Raw genomic sequence first — 23,476 nt, 5'->3', positions numbered from 1 at the left:
GGCCATAAGCAGCACAGTAAAAAATACTATTTGTTCATAATTTCCACAAAAAACAAATATATTACTTTTGCTATTATCAGTCTCGTCTACTTCTGAATTTTCTTGCGATTCCTGAACATTGCTACATCCAGCCTGGGATTCACAATTGTTAGTTTCTGGATCGGGATGATCATTATTAATATGATTCAATATAGTCTTGTATGATCCAACAATTCCACAGAAACTGCACGCGACATTTATTTTTTCCATTATGAAAATGCTTTCAATCCTAAATGAATAATATCAAATATTAGTAAAAACTCAAATATTAGGTTAGGTTAGGTAAATTAAAATTTTTTTATTTGTGCTATTGCATGTAATAATTTATTGCATTTAAATGTGTATAATTATTGATAAATACGTGATATTCTTGATCATCTTTTATATTATTTAATTACATATAGTAAAAATCATTACTTAACTGAACACGAGATGCCGAGCTAGGTTACTTTTTCGTTCTTCCCGCGATCTAGTCAACTCAAGTGGCACTGAAAATTTTGGCGTGTTCTTTTTCACCTGCACTATTCAGTGCAACCCATGGAACTTGTCCAGTGTTCATGTGAACTGAGTGCGCACTGGTGACCTCATAGAAGCCCCTAAGAGCAAAAAGTCGACTTTAAGTCGACTTGAAGTCGACTTCTACCAATACTGACTTGGCAGAAAGTTGACTTTTTTAAGGACGAAAGTCGACTTGAAGTCGACTTGAAGTCGGCGAATGTCTCAAAAAACGCCGACTAAAAGTCGACTTTCCGTCATGACGGGAAGTCGACTTTTCGTCATGACGGGAAGTCGACTTCTTGTCATGACGGAAAGTCGACTTTTAGTCGGCGTTTTTTGAGACATTCGCCGACTTCAAGTCGACTTCAAGTCGACTTTCGTCCTTAAAAAAGTCGACTTCTCTGCCAAGTCAGTTTCGGTAGAAGTCGACTTCAAGTCGACTTCCCGTCATGACGGAAAGTCGACTTCCCGCCAACTTTTAAAGTCGATAAAATAAACCGCCGCCGCGTACGTCTGGAGGTCGGTTGTGTATCTTGAAATGAGGTGAAAATGACAAAAGTTAACAGATTTTATTAGATTCTGATAAACAAAATCGTAGATACGCTAATGAATTTTCTCACTTTTGTAATTTTTACCTCATTATTTCAAGATACACAACGACCCTTTGCTGGAAGGCTAAAACTGATGCATTTCGATTTTTTTTCATATATAAAATAATTTAATTATCTAAAAAACTGTATAATTACAATTCTAATGTTTTATTCTTAATTACAAAGGCGGCCACTGTGTGCCGTCATATCTGTGCCACTTCTGCGTGCGCGGATTCCGGCAGCCACTTCTTGTAAGCTGACAACAGAACTAAAATTATAAATATATAATATCCACAGACTTTTATACTAGACCATTAACATCTATGGACGCACTGCCGAAAAGCTGATGCGAGTGCGAGGTGCAAGTGTTATAGCGAATTCGGGCGCTTGCACTAGTGCACACTGAGTGCGCACTAAGGCTTGTTTATAATCTATTCTTATATTTAAAGTCGCTTAAATACACGTTTAAAGATTTTTTGGCCAATAAGATAATCTGTAATATCTATATGGATAATGTACAAATCATTTTATAGACTAAGAAGTATTTAAGATAATTTATAAATATAATAATTGATTAAGAATGAGCTTTAGTGCGCACTCAGTGTGCACTAGTGCAAGCGCCCGAATTCGCTATTAGTGAAGGGTGCGGCCATATTGAATTAACATTAAGTCACTATCGGGTGTTCAGTTGCTCATGATGTGCGTTTATCTGCATTCGTTATTACAGTACATAACGAAGCAGGCGAATGTTTTTGTGTTAAATATTGGTGCATGTTATCAATAAGTTTGTAAGTCATGCCTTCAACGTGTAGCTACTTGAATGCCGAAATCGAACCACTACTCCTGTAGTATTAAACCCTTTCTTTTGGACATTCTGTATATGCCAGACTATTGTATAGAAATCTTGTATAAAACCACTTGTATAGAATCTGTAGTATAGCATATCTTGACTAAAATCAACATGGCGGCAAGCATCACGGCCGAGATGCCTGTCAGCGGTCTAGTATTGTATAGAAGTCTACTCGATGATAATATCTAAATATTATTTTATAAATTAAAATCTCACATTTTTCATCCAAACCCCAGATTTCTAGCAGTTTATATTTGGACACAACTCCCTGCGACTGCAACGTTTGTACTATTGCTTGAGTGCGTGGTATCAACCTGAAAAAATCGTATTGAATTGATGTAATCTATTCGATGAATCAACGTAAAATCGAAAGGAGATAGAATAACGATTTACCTGGCCCATGACTTGGTGATGCTCCCAGGTGTCGTCAGCAACGACGGAACAAATCGTTTCAGCTTAGGGTACACTTGACCCTCCAAGAAGAAATACGCGAACCACTTTACACCGTCCACAGATGCTCTATATCCATCGATGGTAGTCCCCATCCGGCCTTTCCAAATGTACCAGACACGCGGCAAATGATCTTCCCGGTTCCTTGATTATATCTATAAATGAGAATAATATTCGATCATAATGAAGATTAATATCTTTATAAATAAATAGGAAAAACATTATAAAGCAACAATTGTGATAAAAATACCTTGGCGGTGGATCAACCAATGATTCACTAAGATGGCATAGCGTGGAAGCGAATTTCGGCAATCATTTGGGTTCTATCGCCGTGACACCTTCGCATATACATCTTATTCGTTTCGTACACCTCTTTATAAACCACCTATTCCGGACTGATTTTCCGTAGAACGCACGAAGAATGCATGAACACAGGTTTCTCCATTTCTGATGGTGTTCTGAAAGATGGTTCAGAATAGAGAAATCGCATTCAATAGGTCTTAATTATCGATGATAATTAATAACACACCATACCTAACCTCTAAAGCATATTTCCACTTGGCCTTATCCTGATCCTCTTTTAGATCCGCCATACCTGCAAGAACTATCTGGCGCAGCAATTTCGCTTCCATGTCGGTTGGTAACGGCATTCTGTAACAATTCTTGTTGTAGACAATGTAGACAACCGTCTCAAACATATTGCAACATACATACAGTCAAATTCCAGTATTCTGATCTAATCGAGGAAGTCAACAGGAAGACAATGATGACGACGACGACGACGTTTCGTGGCGGTGGTTGATAGCGCGGCGCTTTTCGACGTCTTATCGTGTCCTGTCTCGCGGCATGTATTCCTTGCACTCGCGTAAACATTAATTTTCTCCTCCAGCCTCCTCGAGATTCGCCGCCATATTAATGACGCGCCGCTTGACTGCTTTCCGTCTTTTTATAGTCGACTATACCGCCATTTTTAGAAGTCGACTAGAAGTCGACTTATAAAAGTCGACGGAAAATTGACTTTTATAAGTCGACTATTTAGAAGTCGATTTTTAGTCGACATTCCGCCATTTTTAGAGGTCGACTAGAAGTCGACTTATAAAAGTCAACTTTCCGTTGACTTTTATAAGTCGACTATTTAGAAGTCGACTTTTCGCCATTTTTAGAAGTCGACTAGAAGTCGACTTATAAAAGTCAACTTTCCGTTGACTTTTATAAGTCGACTATTTAGAAGTCGACTAAAAGTCGACTTTTCGCCATTTTTAGAAGTCGACTAGAAGTCGACTTATAAAAGTCAACTTTCCGTTGACTTTTATAAGTCGACTATTTAGAAGTCGACTTTTAGTCGACTTTCCGCCATTTTTAGAAGTCGCTTATTTAGAAGTCGACTTTTAGTCGACTTTCTGCCATTTTTAGAAGCCGACTAGAAGTGGACTTATAAAAGTCGACTTACCGTCGACTTTCCGTCAACTGTGCTCTTTAGTTAGCCGGACAATTTCGACTTACGACATTTTTTTTTTACGAATCGATTGTTAGTCGTTTGTTATTGATTGTTAGACTAATTAGAACGTTTGTTAGTTAATAGTTTTTACGTAATCACGAAAATAATTTTTAGTGTTAATTTTAGCTGGTAAATATAGAATTCTTTACAATTTTCGATTCAAACCGTGGTCAATCGATGCGGAATCGTTTGTTAGTTTCGAATATACTAAGTAAAACGTTTGTTAGATCACGGTTTCGCTAAATAAAGCGAAAAACTGTATATCGTTTAACTGCCGGAGAGTAGGGGTGAGACGTAGAATATGTGGTGGTTTCGGAACGCATTATGTAATAGTTTATCAACACGGGAAACGTGCTTAACCTATTTTCAATTTATTTATCAGATTTGTTTATGCGTAATACCTGGCTACATTTCACATGCAAAAATATAGGTAAGTGTAAAATGCAAATTTAATTCTGAACTTAGTAAAAAGTATCCTTGCAATATGAAAGAGATGTAGATTGCAAAAGTAGAGAGGTAACCTACTAAAGTTGTATTTGAACAATTACATCAAATTACAGATTTATGAAATATTGAAATGCGGCTAAATTAACACTAAAAATTATTTTCGTGACTACGTAAAAACTATTAACTAACAAACGTTCTAATTAGTCTAACAATCAATAACAAACGACTAACAATCGATTCGTAAAAAAAAAATGTCGTAAGTCGAAATTGTCCGGCTAACTTATCTATGAGGTGCAGTGCGGTGCGCATTAACTTTTTCCCAATTGAAAACGCTATAAAATTGGCGCACTTTGCATGCGCGTGCGACCACTGAGCATGCGCATGTGGCCGCAGGGCATGGTAGTCGCTGCATCTCGTCGGTATGACAGGAATCATAACCTGATTCCTGTCAACTTTAACGTTTAAGGCCTTCACACACAAAATCGCGTAAGGACGTAAAACGTAAGCGTAAGAAAATCGACCAATCCCAATTAAGTATTGCGCTGTACGTAATCCCAGTAGGGGAAAATACTCGATTGGGATTGTTGGTTTTTTTTACGCTTACGTTTTACGTCCTTACAGCATTTTATGTGTGAAGGCCTTTAATATTTCGCGTCGCGGGGCAGAGCGACACTTTTTTCTGCCAGATTCGGTCGTTTCGTGCAAAAACGCGTCGAATAAGCCTAAATTCATCGTTTTTTGTGCTGCTGTAGCTAAACTGAAGAATTACCGAAAATTGATTGGTCCATACACATGTGCATAAGAAAATAGACCAATCAGTTTTCTTATGCTTACGCATTATGCGTTGTGCAGAAGTGTGTGCTCCCCGCTTTACGATAGATGTAGTTGTAGCCTTAAATAACTATGAATGCCGGCTAATGCCGGCCGTAATAGGCTCCCTGTATTCTAGGGATATTAACTTGAACCAATGAAAAGAGGTCTGAAAGATGGACTCGTGGTCTCATCACGTGATCCGATTTAGTTTGCTACTTCGCAGTTCAGACATTATAGCGCTGAAAATTGTCCTCTTCTTTTCAGAAGGTTGTCCTTCTATAGAAATACAGAGAAGCCACGAAGCCCACGAAATTTTCTGATGCAATCCTTTTGGAGCAGCGTGCGGCAGTAAAAGTTGAAGTTATTTCGTTCAATTTTTCTCGTATGCTTTATGTCGCTTAAGTTTATAGTAAGCAAAAAGTTTTCTTCCTTCAAAACGAAGACTCTTTACAATCAGAAAAATGACGGAAGAAGATTCGGTACGTAAGATACAGTTTGTGAGTTACTCGAGTCGAATGTGAACTTATGAAATCGGCATGCTATGCTGTTCTACTTTAATTTTTTCTGTCGAAACAAATTTCGGGTTTTGCTTCTTTTCGTTAATTGCGAGGGATTATTATCAAAGCATAACGATATTTAGAAAGCAAAAGAAATAATTCCAACCTCAAAATTCTTACTTGTTTGAAATGTTTTATTGTTAATATTTTTTTTAAATTGTTGTAAAAAAATTGTTATAACAAGGGGATTAAAAGCTATTTACACGATATATTCTTATATATTGTTATTAATATTTTTTTACGATATTTATATTTACATCACATTATACCAAATGATGGCCTGTTTTAACTCCTTCTATTCATCAAAAATTGCTAGGTATTTGATCCAACCCTGAAAAAGAAAAAGAAGAAAAAGAAGACTACTTTCGATATTGATGCAGCTTTCAATGAAGGAGGTAGCGGTGGAGACGCATCTGAAAGCATTATCGACAAAGAGAATCAGGAACCAGAGCCAACAGTTGTGGAGGATGATGAGGCACTGGATTTAGAAAACTTTGGTAAAAAGAAGAAAAAAAAGAAAAAGGCATTTAACTTAGATGAATTAGAGGCAGCTTTGCCTGATACGAAGAAGGAGGTAAAAAAATTTTGTAAAGCTTTTTATACTGGATATTTTTAATAAATTTACAGTTTTTTATTTATTATTATTATTTATCATTAACTATTCAATTTTTATTTTGTTCTTGTATTTCTTTTAATAAATGCTTTGATAAACTTAACCCTTAATATGCATACGTGGGTCTACAATGTCCAAAATAATATCTGCTTGTAACTGTTAAACTTGCAAGTCTGTCAGAAAATATTAAATAAACGATGTTTATCAAAATGACTATAAAATCCTCAACTACATTGTAGCAGATGTTTTATGAATTTTTACAGATTTTTTAAATATATTTTACAGTAGGGAAAAATAGCATTAAATGTGACAAATCCACATATGCACTTAGAAGGTAGGGGAAAGGAGGTATGTACATTAAGGGTTAAAAAAAGTTAATTATATCCAGTCATGAATATATTGTATAAATAATTTAGAAGTTAATTTTACTTTGTTATTAATGTCATTTTTAAAATAATCTTGAAATTCATAAAGTAAGTTTTGTTAACGTATAAGCAATAATATTTAATTGGAGTATATCTTGAATTTTTGGGAATTTTGTTCGTTTTACAGGAGCCTGTAGAGCAACAGGTAGAGGAAATTGTGGTGGATGATGATTTTGATTTAGATATGGACTTCTCGAAGACAAAGAAAAAGAAAAAAAAGAAGAAGGATCTTGATGAATTGGTAGCTGAAGAAGAGCGCAAAGAGATTGAAGACAAGGAGAATGGTATGTATCAATAAGAAATGATTTTTGCCAATATGTTTTTGCATCTAGTTGTTTATGTTATTCATTATTTGTTAACATGCTGCACTGAATCTGAGCGAAGTGCAGAGTATGGTAAGACATATGCTTGGTGTACTCTAATTACGTCAACCATGCACTCATTTAGCCTCAATTATCCTTGCACTTATATATTTCGTGATAAAAATAATATTGGAATATCTTTAACATCTTATCAGTTCTATAGTCTAAACAGTTAAATTTTATTTTTAAAGATATAATTTATGTATTTATTCTGATATGTGCATAATGCAACTAAAATTTTATTGTGCACTATAGATGCACTATGGTGGAGGATATACATTTAATAAATATAAGTTTTATTTTTAATAATATTAATTAGGACTGTAATAACTGTTTAACTGTAATAAGAAATTTTAAGAAATGTATTTTTTTAAATTTGATTACATTTTGATTTTTTAAAGTAAATACATGAATTAAATTTGAGTATGTGTGTGACTAATATTTGTGATTGAATGCTTTTTCAGTATTCTTTATACATACATTAGGTATAAATAAATAGAAAAACAAAAGAATTGTATAATAAATAAAAGGATGAAGTAAAAATAATAATAATAAAGTAAAATTATATGTATAATTTAAAGATTCATAAACTGAAAAATCCATAATAATTTTTATATGAAGTAAAAAAATAATATGATTTACATTTTGCATTAATCTGAAACAATTTATTTGTATAAAAATATAAATTATTACATGAAGAAAATGTACATGTAATATATTCTATAAACATCCATGAAAAAAAGTGACATGCAAAAATTTCCAGGAATTTTTATATATTATTTAAAACAATGAAGATTTAGGATATATACATTAGATGCATCTTATATATATCGCTTATATCGTTTTCTCCATAATTACAAAACTTTTCGATTAACATTAAGACTCTTGAACATAATCATATTGAACTTACTGTAAAGTTAGAAACTTGATGAATTTTTTTTATACATAAAAATGAGTTTGTTTTTTGCATGTTATGTTTGATGAACCATAGTGAGATATAAACATATACCAATATAATTTTTTAATTGTTGTTTATTAATACATGAGTCCTATAAATATAATTCAACCTATAAATCTTATATTTCTAGTAAAAAATAGGCTTTACTTTATAGTTTAGAATTGTTAATTAAAATATAAATTGTGGAAAAAGAACTTTCGTAACATTTCATAAGTCTATTCTATTAACTATAAATGATAAATTTAAAATTTATATATTTAATTTATTTTTATGTTTAATGTAAGAAGTGTGTAAACAAGTTATACAATTTTTTACTTCTTACTCATTCAATATGACTATAATAAGGAATGAGAAGCCTTAGAATAATTTTCAGATTGATTTTTAATATGATTTAGGAAAAGTATATAATGTAGAGTAATAATCTTGTACATATAGGTATTATATTTAAACAATACAACACATATGTCTCTATATCTTCATTAAATATTAGATCATACTATATGTTGTATATTTATTAATTAAATTTAACAATTTTTAAATTGTTAATTTGACAACATTGTATTACATATTGCTCTTATTTGCATTTGCCTGTTGAGTTGCAATAATCTCACATGTACGAATTAATGAAATGTATTGACAGTTCCTTCTGTCATGATTTAAAATTAATAGAAATATGTTTATTTTTTTCTTTAGTGGAGGAACCAAGTTTGTGGGTAGGCTCGGATAGAGACTATACATATGACGAATTACTAGTTAGAGTGTTTAATATCATGCGAGAAAAGAATCCCGACATGGTAGCTGGTAAGAAACAAAAGTTCGTTATGCGTCCGCCACAAGTAGTACGCATTGGAACAAAGAAAACATCTTTTGCTAACTTTACCGAGGTATGCATTATAACAAGAATCATAGTAGTTATGTATGCCAATAGCTTGCGAAGAAATTATCTATAATTTAAAGATAAAAGTAAATTTATGACACAGATCATTTATAAATGAATGTGTATAATCTTTCATCCAATTTTCTATCATAGATAAACTATTACTGCACAATAAATTTTTTTTTATTAAAGGAGTAGATGTGATTTCGAGTCATTATGAATTACATAAATAATTACATTTATTTACTATATTATATAATATTCTTTAACAATACTTTCAATAAATATTAGTTAAATATTTTGCAGTATATACACGGTAGGTGGTAATTTGTGGTACCACCGAGAACATGGTAATTCCTCATGCCAAAATAAGTTGAAATTGTAGAATAATTTTTTTTTGTACAAGGCTTTGTTTTCGAAATAAATGACTTTGAAAATCTATGAAGTACACGTGCACTTTATTATATCTCGATTAACGGATCTTGCTATTTCTGTTCGTGTTTTTGTTTGGAGACATCGGTAATAATACATCTTTTAATTTCTTACTTTATATTTAAGAAATTGTTGAAACTGTTAGTCTCCCTGTTGAATACAAAGCTGCGTTTTTTTAATCACAGATTGATCAATTTTTGTTAAAGTAGGTTGAGCTTTTAATTTTTGAAATGCTGCTACAATTTGTTCTCTTACGTGAGTAACATTTTGAATATTTGTGGCATAAACTAAACTTTTTACATGACCCCATAAATCAAAATCGAGTGTAGTGAGGTTCGATGATTTTGGTGGCCAAGATACTATTCCGCGGTTAATTTAACATTCGTGTTGTTGATTTAATAAATCTCGAACAGAAATAGCAGATCCGTTAGTCGAGATAAAGTCAAGTGCACGTGTACTTGACTATAATCAGAGATTTTCAAAGTCGTTTATTTCGAAAACAAAGCTTTGTACGAAAAAACATTATTCTACAATTTCGACTTATTTTGATACCAGGAATCACTTTGTTCTCGGTTGTGCTGCGTATTACCGTCTATCCTGTATATAAAGAGCAAAAGACAAATTATCCTATATACTACAAATTTTTTATTTAGAATAATTTGTATTTGAAATATGTCTATTTTACAGATTTGTAAAACATTGCACAGACAGCCGAAACATTTGCTAGACTTTTTGCTGGCGGAGTTGGGTACAAGCGGCTCGGTTGACGGCAACAGCCAATTAATTATTAAAGGCCGCTTCCAACAGAAACAAATAGAAAACGTTCTTAGAAGATATATCAAAGAATATGTCACGTGTCACACGTGTCGCTCACCCGACACTATCCTTCAAAAGGACACTCGACTCTTTTTTTTACAATGTGAAACCTGTGGTTCGAGATGTTCTGTTGCCAGCATAAAATCTGGATTCCAGGCAAGTTCTTTAGAAATAATATACTTTAATATGGAATATATCGTGATACATGTGTATATATGTTGTACACACATCCATACATAACAAATATATATGTATTATATATTTTTTCTTTATGTTCCTCATTGACGAGGCTCATAATATCTTTATAAGAGATGATCTTGAGAGTGCAGTTACAGTGCTCATACATTTATCTAGTATTTTAGATTCATTGCTATTTGCAATTCACCGTATCATAATTATATGTGTGTGTGTGTGTGTGTGTGTGTGTGTGTGTGTGTGTGTGTGTGTGTGTGTGTGTGTGTGTGTGTGTGTGTGTGCGTGTGTGTGTGCGTGTGCGTGTGCGTGTGTGTGTGTGTGTGTGTGTGTGTGTGTGTGTATATATATAAGAATCAAACTCGGTTTTTTTTTCTTTTTTTTGTTGAGCGAGCAACTTCTCTAGTATTGAGGTATTTTGCATATATACATATATTTATGTCATGTATATGTGTGTATACATATACAGGGTGAGTTTTATTTCATGTGTCGATTATCTCAGAAAGTATTGGTTTATTAGAAAAATGTTTTAGATAAAGTTAGAAGGTTCAGAAGTGCCAATAAACGTTCTTATTAGATTTATGGATCCAACACTGGCTCCAAAATCTAATAAGATCGTTTTTTGGCTTCCTCTGAACTCTAACTTTTATAAGAAACATTTGTCCAATAAACCAATATTTTCTGAGATAATTGGCGAAGATAATTGGCACACGAACTAAATCACCCTATACCGAGCCCTATACAGAGCATAACAATAAGGTTGTCTGCTACTTTAAGGATAAATAGTACACATCAAAATAATGAAATAAGTTCCTATCAACATAGATCCGCAAATGATCTCCTACCGAGTTATGGGTATTACAATTTTTAAGCTTAACCCTCAGGGTACGGACTATAAAAAAGTTACGTTCCGTACGGACATGGGTTAGCCTAATTCGACGACTTTGATTGACTGTACATCGGGCTGTAATTTGTCAATTAAAACAAATTTTTTTCTTTGGATTGGAAATTTTCTCAAAAATACAATGGCGTTGATAGATTTATTACATTATTGTTTAAACAAAGATATATTTGAAAATGTAAACCGTTCTCAAAAAATTTTCATAAAAATTCATTTTTTCTTTTAAATTCCATAACTTTATGAAAAAAAAGATATCGACATTTTTTAAGTCGCGTTTGAAAGCTAAAAAGTTGTTCTTTGAAATGGCTGAATTTGTTTTTTGATCCATTCCAAAAAGTATATTTTTTTTTTGAACTATGAAAATACCCGTTTTTTGCGATATAACGATATAACGTTACTTGCTTGATTTATTGCAATAACGCAAAAAAGAAATATCTTAAAGTAAAAATAGTTCTTTTGGATGTTGTTGATTAGTATAATATAAATAAATAACAAAAATTGAAATAATATTAACATGCATGCACGCATACGTTATGCTGATATGCTACAGAGCATTATTTTGAGGTTAGAATGCACAAAAGTATATTAAAAATAGTAAATTATACATACCAGAATAAAAAAAAAAACCTACTGCAGCAAATACTCGAAAAACAATTTTTTTTTTGAAAAACACGGATTTTGTAACATTCCGTACGGACTGGGTGTAGACTACCCAAGTTCAATTTTCAAAATCGTATAACTTGAGCACCAAGCGTAGACTGACGCTGCCCCTTGGCGCTCACATAGTAGCTACCTCAAAGATTCCCCCCCCCCGGTACGGACCTCCACCATTCACTTCCTTTGAAATGGCGCTACTTTCAAAATTCGCTCGGGTTACGCTAACCCAGTCCGTACCCTGAGGGTTAAATTCAGTTTATTAACGAACAGAGTACATTTTAAGTTGTCAAAATACGTACAAAAATTAAAGAAGATGGCATTCTTGCATGAACAACACATTGTTCGGTTTAGTATCAACGTGTACAGTGGACCAACCAGGGGCTCAACTCTATACACGCTTACTGAAAACTATCAGTTCGATAAGCGTCGTTGCGCAGTTTTTATACAATATGAAAAACCTGCGCGACGACTCTTATCGAACTGATAGTTGTCGGTAAACGTGTACAGAATATGAGCGTACCAACATGGATGTGCAGAAATACATAATATGTTGGTATCTTTGAACGTGTTAGGGCGAACGTGAAGAGATGAACCGAATAATGTATTGTCATGCAAGAGAGGATGTCACTTTGAACATTTTCAAGTTTTTTATGTATTTTGACTTAAAACGTATTCTGTTCGTTTAATAAACCGAATTTAAACTCAAAAGTTGTAATGCCCACAACTTAGTAGGAGATCATTTGCGGACCTATGTTAATACGAACTTTTTTCATTATTTTGATGTGTATTCATCCTTAAAGTAGCGGACAATCTTTTTGTTACACCGTGTATATATGTATGTATGTGTACATTAATATGTACCTATACATATATATACATAACGCATGCGTATATTTAGCACATACTTTAAATTTAGATAGTATAAGTTATAATCTAAAATAATTCTATATATATATATATATATATATATATATATATATATATATATATATTCTCTATACATCAAATATAATGTTTTAAACACAATTTTTTTATATCCATTTCAGGCTGTCACAGGAAAACGTGCTGCTATTCGTGCGAAAACTGCCTAAGCAATTCTCTATCTAAGAAGATGCTAGTGCGAATAAAATCTTATGGAATATAAATAAATAAACGGTACAAGTGTTTGCATCTCGAATTGACTTGAATACAGAAGTGTAGATAGTATTAGTTCGGACTGTCATAAATTTAATATCGATTCTAATGTAAAGAGAAATTAAAAGATGGCTGATTCATTAACATCCTAATAATCTTAAGTGCTAAAATCTTGTCGTTCTATGAATTGTAGTGTTCTGGATTTTTGATTCTTGGATGTTTTTAATCCTAACTTCTTTGATTTTGAAAACATTTTTTTATTGTTAGCATTTTTTCCAATTAAAAGTAAAAAAATTTTAATCTTAAAATGAATAAATTTCAGGCTCAAATTCTTCAATCTACTTTAAATCATTTAAGCCATTGGGTCTTCTATATATAAATTTTTTTTATTTTAGAATGCAGAAAAATCACAACTCCTTAAAATTTTATGTCTCATATTCATTATCATAATTAAATATGAAGAAAAAATATCAACAATTAAAATATCTAAGTTATTTAATATTTTCTATTTCTACTTTTTTCGTTAATCAACGTTAATTTAATATGTTAATAAAAACAATGAAATATGCATGATATTATTTTCATGTTTATCTAGATGTATAAAAACATTTTGTTCAGATGTATGAAGAATACCCGATTGTTGTTAACGGTAGAGTTAAGGCTCCTGCACAATAAAAAATATAAGAAACAAGAAACAGATATTAGCGATTAGGAATAAGAAATTAGGAATAAAGCTGGTGCAGCATTAATACATGACTTCCGATAGGTTAAAAATCTATTGCCTGTGTTATTCCGTTTCTGTTGCCTGTATTTTTCATCATGCATCCAACTTTATTCTTGATTCTTTAGTCCTAATCACTAATATTTGTTTCTTGTTCTTTATATTTTTCATTGTGCGGAGGCCTTTAAGCAATAATGTATTATATATTCTCTTGTATATACAATAATCAAGTCCAGAACAAGCTTTTGCAAAATTAATCATAAATTTGCAAATTATACAATTTTGAAAATCTTTAAGACATTTTTGACAAGACAGCTTTTCTCTTTAAATAATAATTTATTTAATTATATTTACTGGACAATATATATATAAAGTCTCGGACCTTTTCGTATGTTTCTTCAAATTCTCTCAAAGAATTTGATAAAAGATCCTTTAACAAATATGTATAATATAAATACAATAAAGAGCTAACCAATATATAGGAAAACATTTTTTATTTAAGATATTCGACATTTCTTTGGACAATTTGGACACATTGCGAGTTTAAATATAAAAATTATTATTTAATTTACAGGAGGTACACAAAGTCGGTCACATTACAAGATTACAAAGTATAAATATTTACTTGATCTATATGTTTATATAGAATTAAAAAAATAAACATACTTCATGTTTTGTTTGCAATACATTTCTTTAGAAATTTCAAAAATTAAGTAATAAAAATTTTAAACTTCTGTCATAAATCGAAAACGATAGACTTTTGTGATTATTTTGACTACATTTATTACTTACTGACTTTATTATTTTAATTTAGTGTTATATTACACATAATATGACCAAAAATCTTAATTACAGGTGCGTTTCGAAACGTACTGTATTAAAATCTGTAATTTATATTACAAAATATGCTACAAAATTTTCAGCACATTTCGGAATGTATCATATCTGTACAGTGCAATATTTATATATTTTATAATCTAACAACATAATACATATAATCATATTACAAATGATATAGTATAGTATTATTCATTAACTAATATTATATGCATTATGTATGTTTATATGTTTTATCTCTAGTTACAGCGTTTGCAGAATTGATGCAATATCGTAACCAAATAGTTTTAAGAGAGTTAGGTAAACTTTAGGTATCCATTGTAGGAGATTGTTACAGCTGAAAAAGATGAAAGTGCAGATATAATCATAACATTATTGTTACATTGCAGAAGCATATCAGAATTGAATAAATCATCTATCTGAATTTTTTATTTAGTACAGTCCAGAAGCTTGGATTTTAAATGTACAGATAGCTCTATTTTTTTAAAATAAAGTTTTTATTAATTATATAACTTACAAGATACGAATTTCAAATTTTACAATGCTGTAAATGCCTTTGATATTTTTATAAAATGTTTGTTTTGTAACTTGGTACTTTCCACGAGTTGCAATTCTTGCCATTATCCTATATCGATTGATAATATCTCCGTGATCCTTAATAATGGCACGCACCATATTCAAGTTTCTAATAAGAAAAATAAGTTTGAAATTAAATATAACGAGGGCGAAAGAATTGATTATGACTACATTATTTTACCTAATTACTAGCATCATACTCTTAGGCATTGCTTTCAATGCAGCCGTTATTTTATCAAATTGCTCCTGCGCTCGTTTTTTCATATACTCATCCAGTGTATTGTTTGAATATGACGTAAAGGAAACTGTATACGGTGCCTGAGTTAACATTTCTGCTAGCAATATGTAATCTGAAATAATACATTAAGCTAAGGATAGAGTTTCAAGAATTTGAAAAATCAAGGAAAGTTGAATAACTTATAATATTTAAACACTTATAGAGTTATAAATTACATAAAGAACGCGTAGACAAAAAAGGAAAAAATGAATAATTACGAATATATAAATAATCACGAATACCAAACGTACAATGCGATTACGAATTGACATTATAAAGGTTAAAACAAACTGAGAAAATGTAATCAAAAGACATGGTCGTTTTCATGTCAAGTTCACATAATACAACAGCAAAGTTTACTGTCAGATCGTGTATTTTTACGTGAAAATGAGAAGAAAGAAGCAATTTAAAAATATCTTTAATTATGATATCGATTAGGTTGATCAAATTTGTAATAGGTTATTTAATCCTTAATTGAGGTTTTTATTATATCATAAAAGTGCCTTTACTTTTTCTATCCCTAGAACATAATATTTAAGGCTCCTATTATAACGATATAACATTGATGCACAGATATGCGCTTGACGCATAGATATGCATATATGCCATGTATCATCATAGATTTATATGTACGTCGGGTGGCATGACTCGTATTTTGGTACAATTCCCGAGTTGAACAGCAACCCTTATGTGGTCTATAGAAGGTTCAAAGGGGTAAAAACAGTTTTCTAACGTAAGAAGAGGAAGGAGTAGTGGGCAGTGGTTGATGTTTGAGAACGGATTGTAGTTCTCGCGAAGGTGGTTCTACACAGGGATTAATACAAACCCCTTCTCCTTATTCCTTACTTCTTACCCCTTAAAAAAAAGGATAAAAAATTCGAATTTTAATTAAGGCTTAATTCATACTTAGTTTATCATGATTCGGATTTTGACACAGGTCCGGGATTGATCAGCAAGCCTCTGTGGCCTGTATAGGGATGAAAAGAGATAAAAACAGTTTTCCAAGGAAAAAAGAGAAAGGAGTGATGGACGGTGGTTATATATAGTGTCTGAGGACGGATTGTAGGCTCCGCAATAGTTGTTTCATAGGGGTTGGTGCCAACCCCCCATTCCTCACTCCTTAAAAAAAAGTTAAAAAGTTTGAATTTTAAATAAGGCTTAATTTATATTTAGTTCGTCATAAATCGGATTTTAGTTTACGTCTAGGGTGGTTACTTCACTCCAGTATGCAATATTCCAACGCTTGAGCTTGTTACAAGCTAGGGAGCGGTTGGGGAGGATTGGCACCTGAGAACGAATGGTAGCCCTCATAAAACCAGACCCAATACCGTTGAACTCATCCCTCTAGCTCTCTTTGTTTGAAAGTTAATTTTTAAAGTTAAAGGTTGAAGGGGGTTGAAAATAAAAAATGGTCCGATTGAAATGAGTTAAAATTCTGTGAATAGGGCTCCATGTGGCTGACAAAAAAGGTCTTTATCATAGACTTATCTTTTAAAATTAATAGTTAAAAAGTTATAGAATTTTAAAGAAAAGTAAAAAATTTACGAAAAAAATTTTTTTTAAATTTTGATAATAACTCTACGATTCGGATTTTTATTTAAATTCTGAATGGCTAACTTACTCGAAAACAAAATTCTAAAATGTTTGCGCTTGTTACGAGCGAGAGAGTGATCAAAGAAAGTTGATGATTGATTGATGACACCTGAGGCCGCACGGTCCATAAGCAAAAACATAATAATAAGTTAGTGAAAGAAAATAAAAAAATATTTATTAGAAACATCATATGATATTTGTTTAATAATGCAACTATGTTGCATTATTAACTAATGATAAACTATGATCATTATGTTCAGTATTGAGTAAGGGAGTGATAAATAGAAAATAAAAAATAGAAATAAGTAATTAATTACACAGGCCCACGAAAAAAGTTGTCTGCGCCATGGACTAGACCATGGTATTCCCTCTACAAAACACCGTTTTGGCTGTAGAAAAAAATCCTGACGTGAAGGGGCAAAACTGAGGACATATTCGGTTTCAGCAGGCGAAAATACATGGGAATACCATGGTCTAGTCCATGGCGCAAACAACTTTTTTTTATTTGTGGGCTTGTGTTATTCAAGTATATATCATTACTGTGTATTATTGTGTATTACTGTGATAAAAATACTCAACAAAAATTCGTGAAATCCACCTAAAAAAAGACATTAAAACTATAAAAAAAAATGTTAAGTATATTTTAGACAAAATAATTTTATAAATATTACTGTGTATTACTGTGATAAAAATAACAAAAATTCGTGAAATCCACCTAAAAAAAGACATTAAAAATATTTAAAAAAACGCCAAGTATATTTTAGACAAAATAATTTTATAAATAATATTAGACAAATAATGAAAATATTTATTTAAAAAACACTAAAGAATAAATATAATGGCATGAAAAAGAAGTGAAATTCAAAGTATTATTCCAAGTATATCTATTACAGCAAGTAATATTATTTAAAAAACACAAAAAAATATATATAATGGCATAAAAAAGAAGTGAAATCAAAGTATTATTCCAAGTATATTTATTCTTCTTCTTCCTCTTATGACGTCTCCTTTCGAAGGTTGGCGATCCAAATGGCCAACATAGTTTTAGATACGGCCATGCGAAAGATGTCCACTGAAGTACAGCCAAACCATCTTCTGATGTCTTTCAGCCAGGAATTTTGGCGCCTGCCGATGGATCTCTTCCCTTGAATCTTGCCTTGGATGGTCAGTAACATGAGTTCGTATCTTTCTCCTCGCATCAGGTGTCCTATATATCTCGTCTTTCTCTCCCTGATTGTCAACATGAGTTCCTTCTGCTTATGCATACGGCTGAGGACTTCCTAATTGGTTATTTTATTTACCCATGATATGCGCAACATACGACGGTACAGAATACATCTCGAAAGCATCTATTTTCTTTTCCGTATTTGGGTCAAGAGTCCAGCTTTCGCAACCGTATAACAGGGTGGAGAATATGTAGCATCTGATCATACGGACCCTGAGGTCCAAACTTAGATCCGATCTCGTGAAGAACGTCTTTATATTCGTAAATGTTCTTCTAGCCTGCTCGATTCTTGATCTGATCTCTTTCTTAGGGTCATATAGGCTGGTCATGATGGTTCCAAGATATTTGAAGGACGAGACTTGTTCCACAGTTGCCCCCTTAATAATCAGATGTGCACGCACATGTGTCTTAGAGAAAACCATGATTTTGGTTTTCGTAGTATTCGTGAAGAGGCCAAAGCTTTCACTGTGTCGAATTATGCGGTCCATCATGTTTTGCAAGTCTTGCATGTTCTCTGCTAACACAATCGTCAGCATATCTGATATTATTAATCGTCCTGCCATTAATCTTGATTCCACCAGTAATTCCCTCTAGAGCTTCCTTGAAAATAGCCTCCGAGTATATATTGAATAGTAGTTGTGATAAGACACATCCCTGCCGCACTCCTTTCTTGATGAGAGTTGTTTCCGACGTTGCTGATTCCAGTCTAACTTCTGCGGTTTGTTGCCAGTAGAGGTTTGAGATTAAGCGTATTTCTTCTCTGTCGATCCCAGTCGCTCTGAGGATCTCTATCATCTTATGATGTTTGACGCAGTCGAATGCTTTTCTATAGTCAAAGAAGCATGCAAATACATTGATGTTCATGTCTCTGAATCTTTGTGTTAGTACGTTCAAGGAGAACAACGCTTCACGGGTGCCAAGACCATTCCTGAATCCGAATTGGGTTTCATCCAGCTGGTACTCGCATTTTCTGAAGATTCGGGTGTGAATTATTCTAAGGAATATTTTTAGAACATGAGACATGAGACTAATCATGCGATAGTCATCACAGCGTGAGGCCTGAGTCTTTTTAGGCAGAGTAATAAATGTTGATTTCAACCAGTCGGAAGGGATATTATCTGATCTATAAATCGCATTGAAAAGTGCGATCAGTAGATCTAGTCCCTTACCTATATTTATTAGAGTAAGTAATATTTAAAAAAAAGGTAAAGAAAGGCGCCAAGTACACGCATAATAGTGTATATGTTGTTACCTCGAAAAAAAAACAGTGGTAGTATTATACCTTAAAAAAATCTAAGTAACATGTGGTAGACGAAATCTTTGTATCTTGAAAAATCTCGAAAAAATTTCACCTCGAAAAAAAAAACAAAGTAGTAGTATTATACCTCGAAAAAACCTAAGTAACAAGTGGTGGACGTAATCTTTGTATCTCCAAAAATCTCGAAAAAACCTAAGCAGTATTATTTTTATTTCCAAAAAATTATTACTCAAGTGATACACATCACAAAATTACGTTACCTTATCAAAAAATGAGTCGCGCTTCAAGTGATCTATTATTACAATTACAAAAAAGAAATGATATCTCTTTTTAAATTACAGCGCCAATTACAGAGAACATATATTTTTCGAGATACAAAGATTACGTCTACCACTTGTTACTTAGGTTTTTTCGAGGTATAATATTACTACTGCTTTTCTTCGATTAGAATAAAAAATTGAATCATGAAGAATTATACACAGAGGTAACAGTACAAAATACAAATATTTTATTAAAATATTTAAACCCAACAAGGGAATACAAGGTATTTAAATACAAAGTTTATATATGTATTTTAAAAGATTTAATCGCATCGCAAAGAATTACAGAGGTAACAGTACAAAAAATAAAAATATTTTATTAAAATACATAAATTTTTCTTGTCAAAAAACTTGGCGCTGCTAGACCTCAAAATTAGGTCAGCCTGGTGTGTATGTGCGAGCGAGTGGGTGTGGGCGATGTGTGTGTGTGTGTGTGTGTGTGTGTGTGTGTGTGTGTGTGTGTGTGTGTGTGCGTGTGTGTGTGTGTGTGTGTGTGTGACGGTGAATAATGCGGCTTATTACTAAGTTAGGATAAGTTTAGATTTTTAAAGCGATTAGAATTAAGTATAGAATAAGTATAGAATAAGTAATATCTACATTTGTAAAAGGTCTCTCTCTCTCTCTCCCTCTCTCTCTCTCTCTCTCTCTCTCTCTCTCTCTCTCTCTCTCTCTCTCTCTAGCAGCGCCAAGTTTTTTGACAAGAAATATTTATGTATTTTAATAAAATATTTTTATTTTTTGTACTGTTACCTCTGTAATTCTTTGCGATGCGATTAAATCTTTTAAAATACATATATAAACTTTGTATTTAAATACCTTGTATTCCCTTGTTGGGTTTAAATATTTTAATAAAATATTTGTATTTTGTACTGTTACCTCTGTGTATAATTCTTCATGATTCAATTTTTTATTCTAATCGAAGAAAAGCAGTAGTAATATTATACCTCGAAAAAACTTAAGTAACAAGTGGTAGACGTAATCTTTGTATCTCGAAAAATATATGTTCTCTGTAATTGGCGCTGTAATTTAAAAAGAGATATCATTTCTTTTTTGTAATTGTAATAATAGATCACTTGAAGCGCGACTCATTTTTTGATAAGGTAACGTAATTTTGTGATGTGTATCACTTGAGTAATAATTTTTTGGAAATAAAAATAATACTGCTTAGGTTTTTTCGAGATTTTTGGAGATACAAAGATTACGTCCACCACTTGTTACTTAGGTTTTTTCGAGGTATAATACTACTACTTTGTTTTTTTTTTCGAGGTGAAGTTTTTTCGAGATTTTTCAAGATACAAAGATTTCGTCTACCACATGTTACTTAGATTTTTTTAAGGTATAATACTATCACTGTTTTTTTTTCGAGGTAACAACATATACACTACTATGCGTGTACTTGGTGCCTTTCTTTACCTTTTTTTTAAAAAAGGTAATTTTGTACAGATATCACGCCTTTTTGTAGTATTACGCATTGTATAAACAATATGTACAGGGTGTTATTTCGAGGTATAATACTACCACTTTGTTTTTTTCGAGGTAACAACATAATACATATATACTACTATGCGTGTACTTGGCGCATTTTTTTACCTTTTTTTTGAAAAAGGTAATTTTGTACGGATATCACGCCTTTTTGTAGTGTCATATAAGACGTCGGCGTTAGAAGTAGATAGAAGAAGAAGTATCTTAATAAAAAATTTTCACATTTAGACTTTGCGTCGCAATATCTCCGCTCGTAGGGCACGGAGCGGGATATTATAAGAGAAACCCCCCCCCCCTAATTGGACCCCAAGCTATCGATCAAGCCTACTTAGAACTTGATCCGTTCACTCGTTATTGAGATCTCAACATCTCGGGTACTCGCAACCCGTCGCGTCGCGTAAAAGAGTCACGGTCGGTCTCGCTCCGCGTGTACTTGGCGCGAGACACTGCCGTGTCTCTTGATTCTGCCGCTAGGAAATTTTTAAGTCGATTCTTATGAATCAAGCTTGAATTCGATGTTTAGGTGTCCCAGGTTGCCGATGACGAGGTTCACATAGTGCGCTTCATAGTTTTCGGTATCCAGGTGTATTAATACCTTGAATTCGATGTCCACGTGTTCCAGGTTGCTGATGTCGGGTTCCAGAAAGTACGCTCTATAGTTTTCGGTGTCCAGGTATAATAATACGTTGAATTTGATGTCTAGGTGTCCCACGTTTCCGATGACGAGGTCCACATAGTGCGCTCCGTAGTTTTCGGTGTCTACGTGTATTAATACCTCGAATTCGATATCTACGTGTCCTACATTCAGATTTAAAGTTATTAATACACCTAGACACCAAAAACTACAAAGCGCACTATGTGGACCTCGTCATCGGCAACCTGGGACACGTAGACATTGAATTCGAGGTATTATTACATCTAGACACCGAAAACTACGGAGCGCGCTATCTGGACCTCGTCATCAGCAACTGAGACACTTAGACATCAATTTCAAGGTATTAATACACGTAGACACCGACAACTACGAAGCGCACTATGTGGACCTCGTCATCGGAAACGTGGGACACCTAGACATCAAATTCAACGTATTATTATACCTGGACACCGAAAACTATGAAGCGCACTATCTGGATCCCGTCATCAGCAACCTGGGACACGTGGACATCAAATTCAAGGTATTAATACACGTAGACACCAAAAACTACGGAGCGCACTATGTGGACCTCGTCATCGGCAACCTGGGTCACCTAGACATCGAATTCAACGTACAATTACACCTGGACACCGAAAACTATAAAGCGCACTATCTGGATCCCGTCATCGGCAACCTGGGACACGTGGACATCGAATTCAAGGTATTAATACACGTAGACACCGAAAACTACGAAGCGCACTATGTGGACCTCGTCATCGGCAACCTGGGACACCTAGACATCAAATTCAACGTACGATTACACCTGGACACCGAAAACTATGAAGCGCACTATCTGGATCTTGTCATCGGCAACCTGGGACACGTGGACATCGAATTCAAGGTATTAATACACGTAGACACCGAAAACTACGGAGTGCACTATGTGGACCTCGTCATCGGCAACCTGGGACACGTAGACATCGAATTCAACGTATTATTACACCTGGACACCGAAAACTATGAAGCGCACTATCTGGACCTCGTCATCGGCAACCTGGGATACCTAGACATCGAATTCAAGCTTGATTCATAAGAATCGACTTAAAAATTCCCTAGCGGCACTTTCTGCCAAGCGTAGAGAACCTTCTTTTCCGTTGACTTAATATATATTATATCAAGCTTGATTCATAAGAATCGAATTAAAAATTCCCTAGCGGCACTTTCTGCCAAGCGTAGAGAACCTTCTTTTCCGTTGACTCAATATATATTATATATTACCTAATTTACCTAAATAGAAATCTTCCTCCTGACCGATAAGTCTATCGACCTAATTTCGAAATACGCGCGCGATATCGAAACTGGCGATACCTGCGCCGCCAGCGTCGAAAAAGTGAAAGGGACGTTTCTCTGATAATCATAATAATATTGAGACGTCGGCGTTAGG

The 23,476-nt window shown here is 33.2% G+C and overlaps 3 protein-coding genes across 14 annotated transcripts in view; 1 reads left to right on the top strand and 2 right to left on the bottom strand.

Moving 5' to 3' along the window:
* Window positions 1-253: 253 nt before the first annotated feature.
* LOC139812936 (probable ATP-dependent RNA helicase DHX37) lies at window positions 254-3,369 on the bottom strand. 10 transcript variants are annotated; one of them, XR_011731981.1, is made up of 8 exons: window positions 3,142-3,364; window positions 2,962-3,078; window positions 2,678-2,885; window positions 2,371-2,582; window positions 2,194-2,291; window positions 1,927-2,056; window positions 1,284-1,395; window positions 255-635 (listed from the first exon to the last, which is right to left on the bottom strand). XR_011731981.1 is itself a non-coding variant. In XM_071778127.1 (7 exons), exons 4-6 carry the CDS (start codon window positions 2,520-2,522, stop codon window positions 1,331-1,333), a joined length of 315 nt encoding a protein of 104 aa, XP_071634228.1. In that variant the 5' UTR covers window positions 2,523-2,582; window positions 2,678-2,885; window positions 2,962-3,078; window positions 3,142-3,364; the 3' UTR covers window positions 258-635; window positions 1,284-1,330. The 10 variants fall into 10 exon arrangements, 5 of the variants coding, with proteins under 5 accessions (XP_071634228.1, XP_071634230.1, XP_071634233.1 ...); XR_011731980.1 differs by having other exon boundaries at window positions 254-635; window positions 1,284-2,056; window positions 3,142-3,363; XM_071778127.1 differs by lacking the exon at window positions 1,927-2,056 and having other exon boundaries at window positions 258-635.
* Window positions 3,370-5,466: 2,097 nt separating this feature from the next.
* Window positions 5,467-14,307, top strand: Eif2beta (eukaryotic translation initiation factor 2 subunit beta). 2 transcript variants are annotated; one of them, XM_071779313.1, is made up of 7 exons: window positions 5,467-5,664; window positions 6,059-6,316; window positions 6,908-7,065; window positions 7,144-7,175; window positions 8,794-8,984; window positions 10,097-10,381; window positions 13,022-14,307. In XM_071779313.1, exons 1-7 carry the CDS (start codon window positions 5,647-5,649, stop codon window positions 13,064-13,066), a joined length of 987 nt encoding a protein of 328 aa, XP_071635414.1. In that variant the 5' UTR covers window positions 5,467-5,646; the 3' UTR covers window positions 13,067-14,307. The 2 variants fall into 2 exon arrangements, with proteins under 2 accessions (XP_071635414.1, XP_071635415.1); XM_071779314.1 differs by lacking the exon at window positions 7,144-7,175 and having other exon boundaries at window positions 5,470-5,664; window positions 6,908-7,064.
* Window positions 14,308-14,409: 102 nt separating this feature from the next.
* The window catches only part of LOC139813675 (uncharacterized aarF domain-containing protein kinase 5-like), a 122,582-nt gene continuing 113,515 nt past the window's right edge, over window positions 14,410-23,476 (bottom strand). For both annotated transcript variants that reach the window (XM_071779304.1, XM_071779305.1), the window contains exons 9-11: window positions 15,425-15,593; window positions 15,185-15,352; window positions 14,410-15,004 (exon numbers count right to left, since the gene is read on the bottom strand). In XM_071779304.1, the coding sequence (XP_071635405.1) occupies window positions 14,911-15,004; window positions 15,185-15,352; window positions 15,425-15,593 (431 nt within the window). In that variant the 3' untranslated portion in view covers window positions 14,410-14,910. The remainder of the gene's footprint in view (window positions 15,005-15,184; window positions 15,353-15,424; window positions 15,594-23,476) is intronic.

Source organism: Temnothorax longispinosus, chromosome 5 (assembly GCF_030848805.1).
Source record: "Temnothorax longispinosus isolate EJ_2023e chromosome 5, Tlon_JGU_v1, whole genome shotgun sequence".
In the NCBI taxonomy this organism is placed as follows: Eukaryota; Metazoa; Arthropoda; class Insecta; order Hymenoptera; family Formicidae; genus Temnothorax; species Temnothorax longispinosus.
Note: the sequence above shows the minus strand (reverse complement) of the source record. Positions and strands in the feature narration are given on the sequence as shown.